Source organism: Sander vitreus, chromosome 13 (assembly GCF_031162955.1).
Source record: "Sander vitreus isolate 19-12246 chromosome 13, sanVit1, whole genome shotgun sequence".
NCBI classification, from domain to species: domain Eukaryota; kingdom Metazoa; phylum Chordata; class Actinopteri; order Perciformes; family Percidae; genus Sander; species Sander vitreus.
Window position 1 is genome coordinate 639,847 of NC_135867.1, and position 13,291 is coordinate 653,137.

The 13,291-nt window shown below is 40.2% G+C and overlaps 1 protein-coding gene across 1 annotated transcript; it reads left to right on the forward strand.

Annotated features, from left to right (window-relative positions):
- The first annotated feature begins 1,546 nt into the window (after positions 1-1,546).
- LOC144528179 (olfactory receptor 5AN1-like) lies at positions 1,547-6,787 on the forward strand. The gene is made up of 7 exons (XM_078266656.1): positions 1,547-1,552; positions 1,794-1,936; positions 2,265-2,315; positions 2,670-2,722; positions 5,225-5,412; positions 5,510-6,172; positions 6,623-6,787. Exons 1-7 carry the CDS (start codon positions 1,547-1,549, stop codon positions 6,785-6,787), a joined length of 1,269 nt encoding a protein of 422 aa, XP_078122782.1.
- Positions 6,788-13,291: the final 6,504 nt, after the last annotated feature.

The window sequence follows — 13,291 nt, forward strand, 5'->3', positions numbered from 1 at the left end:
CACCCCCCCCCGGCCCTGATTGGTGCATCTGAACAGTTAGATACCCCCCCTGGCCCTGATTGGTGCATCTGAACGAGGAACTGTGGATTTTTGTGAATAGCACTACAGGCTGTAGGTGGAGCCAGAGGAGCCAGATTTCTTTCTAAATGACCTGCTTCATGTAGTTCTACTGGAACATAGGGTCAGTTTCAGCAAATATGACAGAAAGGTAGTTTTATAAGTCTTACCTACTGCACCTTTTAATGTCCATTTGGAAATTAAAAAAAACTTTCACTAAAACTTGCTCATATCATTTTTAAACTAGTCTTTTGGTATTATATATTGTGCCAGTCAAAGGATACATGTGTTCCACTGTCTATTTATTAACTCATTCAAAAGATTTCTTTTGTTAAACCTTTGAAATCAGCAATAGAAATTGTTTGCCAGTGCTTACATTGGTATTTTTTCTTATTGTGATGTTGTTTTTTGGAGTATCTTCAAATGCTTCATATACCTAGAATCAGTGCCTAGAAACCGAAGCTAAAAGGTTATGTAAGTCAATAAACCGTAATAATAAAAGTATCAATTTCAAAAATAAATACAAAAATCAGACGTTTTGATCAAATCTTAATAAATAAACACAACACATATTGATTTAAAAGGTTTCTGAATGTACAAACATTGACTCTACTATAAGTCATTTCTAACTATGTACATCTTTTTGTTTTTGAGATATAAAGTATATATATATATATATATATTTTTGAGTGTAAAGGCGTTTACATAGTTTTATCTGTAATACAATGGTATCACGCGGTTTTGCACCGGACGTCACTTAACACACTAGCGTCATCACGAGTGTACAACGCAGTGAAGTGAAAGATAGAAGCCTTAGCTTTCTGCTTTATTTTAGATCGATATAGTTAAAAACAGAAATTGCTTCTCTCCCAATAATCATCTCCCAACGCCTCAGATTTATCTGAAGACCCTTTGGAGTGGCCTGACCGGTGTTTGGTGTTCTAAGCCCCCAACGTCGTCTTCCAGGCAGCGCTGCCTGGAAGGCACTAGGATTAGGCAATGGTTAGTGTTAGTGTTAGGGTTAGAGTTTGGGTTAAAGTTAGGATTAGGTGCCTTGAAGTCGACGGTCGCAGCACTGCCTTGAAGTCGACGTTGGGGGCTCAAAACACCATTGAGCGGCCTGACCCCCTAGTTAAAACTAGATCCACCTCGAAAAGCTACAACAGTAACTCGCTGCTTACACATTGATCCATCAGTATTTACAATCTTATAACGTCACATAGAATCATATACCAGTCACTGAAGACATTTTTACAGAATACGAATACGATTTTAAATGCAGGACTTTTACTTGTACAGCACTGTCGACGGGCAGACGCCCATAGGGATTTTCAGGATCCAGTCACATAGGGGTCACATAGTCCCAAGTCTCTGAGCTTGAGCTTTGAAGACACAATGGCAGTGATTGCTAAACTATGGTCAATGAAAAGCATTCTTACATATGTGTTCCTATTGCTAGGGCAATGGCGTCATCCGTTGACAATCATACATGAAGGTAAAAAGACACTGTTCCAGGTGAAAATAATTATACATCTCTAGGATGCCTTCCATACAAGTCTAATTATAGCTAGTATAATATTAGCTTTGGCCAGGAAGAGGTTTAGCAGATGGGGCCTAACTTTAATCAAGTGTTTTGACCCTGAACAACAGCACTCCATGTGGATGGTCAGCAGCGGTGGCCAAATCACTGTCCTTGTTCTACTGGCTTTCATTTCATCTCCTCCCATTTATGCCAGAGCCAACAGGCTCTTTCCCCTGCCTCTCCCAACCTTCTGACTGCTGTTTGTCTGCCCAGGCCTCTTACTCCTACCCTTGTCAGCAGACTCCACACCGACGTGTGGGAAATCCCCTACAGTCCACCTCTACTGGAAACAACCATGTCTGCCAGCTTTTTTTCCTGCAGCCATTGACCAGCTGCTGGTATTTGCTGGCCTTCTGCTCTGCTGCCTCTTCACGACTCCTTCCATTGACCACGTCTGGCCTCAGGGTGGTGGACAGGACAACTTCGATAAAATGGATCGTCCATCTATTTGCAGACTGTGGCAGTGTCTTTCCCAGCCATTCCTTTGCTGGAGATGTTCCTGTTTGAGAGGGCATTGACATACTGTACCACTTTTCTAGACACTTGATGGCGTTGTCTGCATTTGATGGAATTGTTTTCCCTTGAACAAGCATCTTAAACTCTCTTTTCTGTTTCTGATCACCAGACCCCTGAGTTTCCTGGGCTTCAAAGTTAGTCTGGCCCAGCTGGCCATTCGGTCAACCTGCACTCATGAGATGACACACACCAGTGGCGCAGCATGAGTAAGCAATTCGGAGTTTAGTGTCTTGCCCAAGGACACTTTTTTGTATATATTAATGCATTTATTTTACAATTTGCATGCAAATTAACTTTGGCCCAGACTATCTGCTACTGTCCAACTTGACAACAACAGATACTACTACTCACTGTGGTGGAATTTCTAGAAACACAATGTCGTGGTATGATGAGACAATGGGGAAGCTTAGACAACATCAACTCATTCCTAGGGCACAGATCAGGGGACAAGAGTATTCGGCCAGTCTCTGATAACCAAATATGTTCATATATAATTATGTTTGTCTCTCTACAGATTCAAGGAGTGTAGACAGCTGCGTGATAATGGAATACTGTATCCTTTTGGAGGTCGGTGGGCCTTCCACACTTTTTCATACTTCCCAGAGAAAGAGATAGGCTGAACTAGGCTTCAGCATCTGTGTTTAGGTGCCTGCGTTTACCTCAATGGTTCAGATAAACATAACGACTCAAGTATAAATACACCTTTCGGGAGGACAAGAACTTTAGAGATGACACCACACAATAACACATCATGGTTAAACTGTACTACCTGCTTAATTCTCTCCTCAAGTGAGTGTTCATCAAATGTCCCTGTGTAATTGATCAAGGTCTCCCTAATCGTCTTCATGTATGCACAATGAGTTGTACTGCTCCTGAGTTATTCCTTAACACTCACACATGCATGCGCACACACACACACACACACACACACACGCATGCACGCACACACACATAATTACACAAGTACAGTAAGATGTTCTATAATTAATCTTTAATTAGGAGGTCAAATATTTGAAGCAGACACTCGTTACCTTGGCAACAAGGACAATTATGTTTCTTGTGTTCTCTTTAGGTGCTTGTTTATAACCACAGAGGTAACTTAAAATAGGTCCCTTTGGTATTCTGGTACTATCCTGTGTACAATTTATGCTTTTAATGATGTCACTTTGTGTAATTAATGTTGTTTTGGTCTCACCATAATCTCCATTATATTTAAAAAAGGTCAGTTGCTGTTAAAAAAAGGCAAAAGACTTCTATAAAAAGAAGAATCTATAAAGTTCTGCTTACATCTCACTAAACCTGACTGAGCAGCGCTACATCTCAAGGTAAGGTATCTAATTTATGATCCATGTCCAGGTGTTTGCACTATTAAAAAGAGAAATAGGAAGATGTAGTGTTTTGTTCCCTGCAGGGGTAGTGCTTTTTAACGTTTTGAATGTTTATGACTTTGTCATTTGTGCTGTCAAACTGAGCTTGTGCACAAATGAAAACATACAAAGCTTTTCATTTTTGCAGTGTAGTTATTCTGCACTTGTTGTCTCTTGACAGCAAACTTGTTCTCTGTCTGCTGAGGAGAGATGGAGCTTTTGCCGTTTGATATTTCACCTAAAAGCCCCAGAGGTCTGTAAACGTTTCTGTGCTTTTTATAATGTGTTGCTCATTGTGTGATATACTGTTTTCATGATGGATACAGGAAAAAAGAAATGTCATTATTACATAGAAGATGATTTGTCATGTTTTAATTACAAAGAGATGGTCTGAGTTTGTTATCCCTTGTTCAGTGCTTTAGTGTAGTTGCCAATGATTGAGGCAATGCCACACTTATTTAAATAGCATAAAGTCTTGATATTACCTACTCTTATCGTACAATGTAATAGCTGTGAACTACATTCATGTGTCTTGATTATTTAATACGTTTATGTTTGGGAGAGATTGGTTTCATGTAGGCACAGGGAGCAAGACCTGAACAAACTGTTGTAAAACTAATGTGTAATTTTCTGAAACATCAGTTCAAAATGGGGTTTAAAAACAATTCTCATAAAATTAGGAAAAGTCAATGTTCCTGCCTGGCTTAAGGCCGGCAACAAAAAGGGAGACCACACACAGATAGTGGAGCCCACAAATGGGGGCTTGTCCAGGATTCTTTGTGCTTGGAAACTGAACTGTAACATTTTCTTCGTGGCGTTGCTCTGGTATCTGTATGGGTTAACAGGTTGACTTGGACTAGCTATATTTCAGTAAGTGTGTTTCAGTGTCTTTGGCCTGGTAATATTAACATGTTTTCCTGAACAGTTGAAGGCTGATAAGTTATTTTGAACCTTTATTCCTGATAAAACAATGAGGGGCACAAGTTCTCCCCATTGACCCTTTTTTTGTTTTAGTTTGTTTTTGTGAAGTAAGTGGTTAGAGCAGTTCCAGGGGCTCCTCGGGTGCACTCCATGGCTGTCTAGGTGATTTTTTAGCATGCTGGAAGTTAACCAGATTACTTGGCTTTGTGCTTAATTTATTCCACCGCTAGCCTGCATGAAGTCTAGGGTTGAGTGAGTCAGCTAGTATTGGTTAAGCAGTTAGCCAGAAGAATGGGGTTCCATAATTACGGCAGCCTATCATCTGTTGGGTGGTGGAAAAATGGTTTCTGGTTGTATTTCTTGCCTGATGTTTAAATAGGCTCTATTCCCATTGACTGCAGTAGCTAACAACGTGCACGGGCTCGGGTAGGGTCAGGCTTGATTTTTTGGGCCCGATCTAAGCTCTACTGTGCACCAAAATACAACAAACCACATTCCAGCCAATCACTGACAAGATAGTTGGGGGAGGGAGTGGGGTTAGTGACAGTAAGTCAGTTAGTCATGACAGTTACGGAAACATGGGGGAAAGGGCGAGTTGCTCTGTTTAGTAATTTACTTGGAACGTCAACAGAAGTGACGTCATACAGGAACTCATAGTGCACCTTTTTATTATTTTTATATTTATTTAGGTGATGGAAATATGAACTTATAACACTCCTCTCTGTCTTCTGACAGTCTGTGAATAATCACTGCTGCCTCTCTTTCCTCACTCCCTCTCCAGATTCATACCTTCCCTTGTCGACCAATGACAGAGCCAGCTTTGTCAATGGCACTCGGGAGCCTGATGGCGTCACTTTCTTCATCATTGAGGGCCTCACCAGCCTTGGAGAGAAAAAAATTATTATTTTTGTCACGATGCTTCTGGGTTACATCACCATCCTGGGAGGAAACAGTATGATCATTTTTGTGGTACAAAACAAAGCCTTCTTTTTAGTTGAATCACTATTGCCTCAGTCTTAAAATGGAATTATTCCTATGGTAACTGCCACTGTTTTTTCTCATGCAGGCGTTGACTGATCCGAAGCTTAACTCCCCAATGTATTTCTTCCTCTACAACCTCTCCTTTGTTGACATCGTCTACACCACCACCACCATCCCCAAAATGCTATCCGGCTTCCTGACAGACGTGAATACCATTTCTTTCCCAGGCTGCTTCCTCCAGATGTATTTTGTCATTCAGCTAGGAATTACCAGCCGTTCCATCCTGACTGTCATGGCGTACGACCGCTACGTGGCCATCTGCAACCCTCTCCGCTACACTGCCGTCATGACTCAGACTGTCCGGCTGTTCCTCATCGCAGGAGCCTGGAGCTTCGGCAACCTATGCATCCTGCCAACCATCTCCCTGTCCTTGCCACGGTCTTACTGCGGCCTGAATGTGGTAAAACACGGCTGGTGCGACCCGTCGTCTGTAAGGCGGCTAGTGTGCGGTGACACCTCAGTTGAGAGCGTTATGTCGCTTTCTTCCGCTATAGTGTCGCTACTGAGTACAGGAGTTCTCATCCTTACCTCCTATATCCTGATCGGTATTTCTATATCGAGGATGGGTGTCGCTCAGAGGCTGAAGGCCTTCGGGACCTGTGCCGCCCACCTGACTGTGGTGTCCATCTCTTACACCTCGGCCTCGTTTGTATACATCTCCTATCGGGTGGGAAACTTTTCACCAGAGGTACGAGACAAATCATCCAGCTGTTATATTTACGTTTGCTCTTGTTTTAGTACATCACATATACATATACTCACATATGTCCAACAAAAAGTACCTTAAAATACTATTTAACTTCTGTTACATTTAACCACAGCAACACATTCTCACTCTCGACTTGCCAAATAAGGCTGCTTAGTCAGGGCCCTTGAGAGAGAGGGGGAAGACATGTAGGAAATTGTCACAGGTTGGATTCGAACCCTGGACCTCTGCATCGAGGCTTAACCCTCTAATTATATGTGCGCCTGAACCAACCCGGCCACCAAATTGCTATACTTGATGTTTTATAAAAGCAATAGGTCACTTCAGTATTTTTTGATTATTATATGTTGCTTTATTATACTAGAAATGTCAAATGTCCTCAGTGAACCCTGTGTGTTCAATAAAACATTATTATTTTTAATTTTGTTTCAGGTTCGTATCATTGTGTCTGTGTTGTACGCCGCTCTGACTCCTTTCCTAAACCCGATGATCTACAGTCTGAGGAACAAGGAGCTGCGAGAGTCCATCATAAGGACGCTGTGCAGGTTCAGACCTTCTGCTGTACTATCCACAAAGGACATCAACACAGTGTCCTGACTGGGAGAGAAAACCTGCTTGATGTTCATTTGTAATTCAAAGAAGACTGTTCTTTAGACCAGGGGTCTTCAAGGTTTTTTAAGCCAAGGACCCCTTAACTGAAAGAGAGACGGATCAGGGACCCCCGACTACATATATTGTATCAAATGAAGTTGCATATTAATCTAGTCCTACAATAACTTTTAGGGCAGCCTAAAGCATGTATAGATACCTTTATTTGCATAGAATATTAAGCTATTCAAATAGCCTAATAATTGTTGGCATGATTTTATAAATCATGTTTTAATTCTTAACCCTTAAATGTGAAACAAAAGTGAAACAGTCAATCCTTTGGGATGAACTGTATCTGTGGATGGCTACATCAGTGACTACATTACCTATTGGCCAGTAAGCCAAATCAGCCAAATCAGTGGGGATTTATATTTGCTAATAATATGTTGGAATCATGTTAAGACTTTATAATTTTTGAAAAAATTTGGAGGCCATCCTGGAGTGACTCTGAGGACCCCCTGAGGGTCCTGGACCCCCTGTTGAAGATCCCTGCTTTAGAGCAATATATTCAGAAATTATATGATTTTTAAACCAGTCTTTTGGAATTGTATATTCTACCCATAGACTGTAAATAAGTAATGGACAAAGCTTCCGGGCCTGAAAGTGCGTGGAAGTGTTGTAACCTGCATTCTGTATAATTTCCAGCAGGGGGCGACTCCACTGGCTCCAAAAAGAAGTCTGTTTCTAAAGAAGTACAAGAGAAAATGACCTTACTTCTCAATTGAATTTCTTACCTCAGTAAACATTTTCATAATGAGTTTATGTTTTCTTCAGTACAGCATGGTGTTCATGTTTCATGACGTTGTTCAGCTGTCTTTTCATTAACTTTCTATTTTAAATTAACAAGGTCACATGAAGGCAGAATGAGTAGGTTTTGTCCGTTGCGGTTTGTAAACACAACATTCAAAGTTGGCTCCTCCTCCCCTGTGGGCAAAAGCCAATCCCAGATTTAGTCTCATTTTCAAGCAAGCTTTGTAGGTGTTTCGCCTTGCTATAATTGTGGTTTTTAGGCGTTGTGTCTGCCATTTTTGTAGCTTCCTCCTGGATGTGTACTTACGGTCTGGCACCTGGTTGCTATGTTTTTATATAGGCCCCCCAAAAAAGCCCCGAACACAAATAAATAAGAAAATCCGGCCAGATACTGATGATTAAGGGGGGTTAGTTTTGTATTAGTCTAAACATTGTTTTTAAGAAACTCCTACTCATTGTTCATTTAATTATTTTTTAATTAAATATGTTAACTAAAGGTCCCTTCTCAAGAAGAACTGTTTTTTTTCCCACAAACTGTATGAATGGATGGACCAATATTAAAATAAATGTTAAAAGGATGTTTGATTATGTCTCACAATTAATTTGTCCAATGGTTTGCTGTTTACGCCTTCTGTTGCCAAACATGTTTAATTAAAATGTAACCTATGTGGCACCCTAGACAACATCAGGGCCTCTAGGTGCCCAATTACAGCCAATTAAGGAGTCTTGCTCAGTTGTGAAATGTAACCGAATATCTTTATTCAAGGACTGTAGTACATTTTAAGGTAATTGTACTTTACTAGAGTATTTCCGTTTTATTCCATTTTGTACTTCTAATACACTACATTTTCTTGACAGATGTTGTTGCCGGTTACATTTCAAATTATTATTTTACATCTGGAAAGCTTTTAAAACACAACGCACTGTTTAAATTAAAACCAGTGAAACCCAACCTTTTGGGCTTGTAACTTATTTTAAAATCAGTGTGTAGTTGTGTCTGCTTGTCATGTTTCAGATCGTTATCAGTTCCACTAAATGGCGAACTGTGGCCCTGGACCCTGGGCCTTGCAATAAACAATCAAACAAAGTGATACAAATAATAGTCAGATTCCTATGTCACACAGAATTTCAGCATATTAAGATACAATAAGATAAGTCTTTATTGTCTTTGTCTTGGGCATTCGAGGGAAACGAATGGCGACACATCACACATAAATACGCTAAAAACATAGTTAACCTACATAACAAACATAATCATACATTATCCCTACATAGAACATAATCATACATTGTCTCATCCAGTGCTTCAATGAACATCTATTAACCACACACAATACCCCCCTACCTTTCCTTACAATCACAGAAGAACAAAAGAGAAACCACAACACATTCTCCCCCTCGTATTGCACTTCATTTTGATGATTGCACATTTCCCGTTACCTCACGCTGTGGTCAATAACTTCTGTATTGCACAACGCCCAATTGCATAATACCATATATTGAAGGTTTATTAAAAGTTTCTTTTCCCTAAATAGTTTCACAACCATCCAAGTATTTCATAACACACAAAGGTCATTCTGGAAAACCAATTACTTTAAAAAGGCAGCATCAAAAAGTCTACAGCCTTGATTTAAAAGAACATTTCCGTGGGACAGACTCAAATATTGTGAAGCATGTCATATGACTCGACCATTTGGGGGAAGAAGAAAACACACGTCTGTAGAGCATCAAAATGCACCCAGTATGGTGATCAGATAGTTGACACAATGCACGAATGTTTTATGCAGCCCCTCGAAAACGCAGAAAGTAGTGACAAATACATCTTCTATGATTTCGAAACAAGATATCATGACGGCCGTCATGAGGCTAATTATGTACGCAGTATGAATATGAAAGGCGAAACATTCTGCTTCGAAACAGCAAACTGTGTGGCCACATTCGTCAAACATTACAGAAAACCAAAATATAGAGACTATACATTTATAGCTCACAATGCCTCAGGTTTTGACAGTTACATTTTGTTAGAGTATTTTGTGTACTGCCATATCTTATTATTCGGATAAACTAGCGTTGAAGCATTAGTAGGAAGCGTGACAAAAAAATCCGTTCTTATTCATCGTGCTGACACTTTTCGCATCCAAGTCTGAAACAATGCATCTGTCCAACTCCAACTATGCGTGGGTCGAGGGTGATTTTGATGTACGATTCTGCTTTCAAACAGCGATGGATCAACTTATTCAGTTTTCTGCCTATGGCACTGGCTAAAACCCCTGCAACTATGGGGTTCTCTGATGTGCTCAAAGGGTATTTTCCACATGCGTTTAACACACGGCAGAATGAGAAATACATCGGACCTCATCCTGCTCCGGCCCTCTATGGCTATGAGACTGTCTGATGACTCTAAGAAAGTGTTCATGGAGTTGTACGTGACGGTTATTTTTCAAAAGGAGTTATCTCACCTATTGTTTTAACGATGTGGCTGTTTTGCTTAAAGCATGCAAAATATACAGAGAGACAATCACTCAAACAGGGGGGTTTCTCCTTCCTCTACTCAGCTCTGCTATACCATTCATAGCGAGTCTTATCAATCGGTACTGATATGGAACACACTCAGAAAATGTTTCTGGTGCCTCAGCAACAATTAGCAGCATTACAGCAGCATCAAGCCTCAGACATACCAAACGTCTCTTTGCGGCAGTCTGCACAAAATGAATTGGACCGAGCCATGAGTGATATATTGAAGCAGTCTGACATTGACATATATGAGAAAGCCAAAAAATATACAAGTGTTTTACAGAGGTACCTAACCATGGTAAAACAGGGTGAGCGTGAGAAAAATATAATTACATTAGCCCTACCCGAAGGTGATTCAAAGGATGATGCAAAAGATGCACTCGTAGAAGATGATATGATAAGATCAGAAGTGTTGAAACACATGCCCAAAAGGAATAAGAGAAATGCAGAATACATAATCACCTCTTTATCCTGCAATAATGATCAGATTTCGTGGACAAATCAAGGGAAAATTGTCGTTGAAAATAAGAATGTGGCAGGCAGACACCCCTTTGCACCAACCCCAAATTATCGCTTGTGATAGATGTATTGTCCATTTTTCCACCAGTGTCCTTACAAAATAGGCCTGTACTAAACTGGGTGTCCAATGTGTCCTTTCCATAGTTAAGCAAACATTCAATAATCCCACGGTATGGGTAAGTATTTGAAGACTGCGTAATTAATCTGACACCAAGCATTATATCTACTTGAGAAAAAAGACTACACCCTGGGTGATTTATAAAACCTACATCTGCTGCATTATTGCATATTTCACAAGGACTAGATTTCTACGCCCTACTTTCTTTCTAGCCATTACTTTCTCTATTTTAAACACTTTGTTTTTGTCGACAATTACAGGCTGTAACTCTGCCTGGTAAAATATTCCAGTCAATGACCCCCGCCATTGTCTTTTAGTATATAAACCGATGGTGTCCTACCTATACGTTGAGCTATTGTAAACAACTCATCTGTAAACGACTTTTCTAAATACTCCTCTGTGATATCCTAACAGTATAGCCCTGCTGAAATTTAAAAGCAACCATTCCTGGGGATTTCAGTTTGTACAGATTGTTAAAGACTTTTTTCTCATTGTCTTTATTCACTGCAGACGGTGCCATTTGTATTGACCTATGGTGTGACTCGTAAGCAGTCACCAGATCTTGCACCACATCAATATATCGACGCGCGTTAACAGCCGTTAAATATTTCCACATACGCGTCTTAAAAGATCGATTGAAACACGCCACCACACTTGCTTTTGTCTCGTTTGATGTAGAGAAATGATGAATTTTATACTGAGTCATCAATCTTTGAAAAACCTTATTTTAGAAATCCTTAAGATTTGTCTTTAAGACATCTGAACCATGCATACTTAGAAAACACATCGATACATGTTAATATATAACAAACATTATCGTTTTCCACAGAATATTCAGACATATCGACCAGATCAGTCTGAAATTGTTTATCGATACCATTAACTAACACCCTGTTTCTTGTGAAATGTTTCAATGCAGGAGCGTGTAGAGTATATGCGTCCTGACTCAACAGAAACTTGTTAACTGTGGGGATTGGCGGAGACAAGCCGGTACATTCTTTGACGGCATTGCGAAGCTTATGCACCCCACCTAACCCTCCAGGGTGTGCTGGATCATAATATATTTTTCGCATAACCCTCTCCATGATTCATTTAGGACACAAGTGATCTCATTAGCTTCATGCCAATCTTTTTATTTCACAACACACATGACAATCATGAAGACAGCAAAACACTTTCTATTACAGATAGAGTTTTGTTTGATAAAGTTATGACTGCACAACACTCTCTCGAGTTATTAGCATTGATAACAACATTTGCATCAACTCATCCCAAGGCGGTGTGCTATATTGTCTTCTTACAAGATCCATCAGTTTTTCTAACCTACACACATCAAGGCTATTTACATCACGCTTACTTTGGTACTTTTTAACATCATTCACATTGTTAGCAATGGCTTGATCTAAAATACCGGATAAACAAGCAATCACATATCTCTCACTGATATGGTTATACATTATGCGTAAACAATTCCCCATATCCACACATGGTTACTTTTTTCTCTCATATAAATCTCTCCAGTAGTCCCCAATCTCTCGAATTTCAGCCACTTTGACAACGTCCTCACCAATCATAGCATCATACATTTCTCGTATTTTTACTGTGACATCTTCCACCGATTTCAACTCGTACAAAACAGTTTCTGCTACTCCACGGATTCTTGCACCATCAGCACGGTTTTATCGCCAGAAAGCGCTGTACTACAGAGATACATTTATCAGTCAATAGTCTTTTCATAAGTTGTTCGAAGTATCTTGCATAGAACCAGTCTGGGATACTAACCAAACACTTGTGATGTTTCTGACTCGGATGGTTGATCTGACATCCGTAACTGACTTCCTCCCAATAGCGGTAAAGTACAACGTTAAGCAGATGTAGAGAAGCCGTTTTAACACTATCTATAAACAACGTTGACACCAGACCGTCCGGTTGATCATCCAACCACAATGTCTGAACAAACACCAGCATCTGTCAGTTGTAAGACTTCAGACAATGGGGCAAAGACAGATGTACATATGGTTGGGGGGAAGGCAGAGGTGACCGGATCAAAAGAGAGGGTGGTAAAGGAGGTGACATATGTCGTGGCGCCAGGAAGTGTTCAGGGGTTATAGATGATGATGATGATGATGAGAGTGAATGAGGAGAACCAGTTGCAGTCAGCGGTGCAAATAATCCATGTTGGCTAGGAGGCATCTGGGGGGAAGGACAACACCACTCCATACATTCTGGAAAAAAGAAAAAAATCCACACATTACAGTCACAGTACACCAAAAAGCATTTTAACTATTTTGCAATTAAACAGCACATACAAATAGACCCACTGTTTTACTAGTCTTTGTGTCTGACGATTTTAGGTCTATAAAGTGGTCGTGGCAGGGGCAGAGTCTGTTGTCCACCGTCATCGAATATCAACCTTTTTCTTATGGTCTCATAAGAGCTCCTTATTCAGTCTCTTCTGATGATTTAATCGACGGTATAAAATTGCTTCTTCAAAATCTCCCAATCACACCATTGTATAAAGAAGCCATTTTTAAACCACTTGCTGCATTCCT

Coding starts and splice junctions, on each gene's coding strand:
- LOC144528179 (XM_078266656.1), top strand. Junction 2,316..2,669: donor CTGGCCCAGCTGGCCATTCG/GTCAACCTGCAC, acceptor GTCTCTCTACAG/ATTCAAGGAGTGTAGACAGC. Junction 5,413..5,509: donor ACAGTATGATCATTTTTGTG/GTACAAAACAAA, acceptor TTTCTCATGCAG/GCGTTGACTGATCCGAAGCT.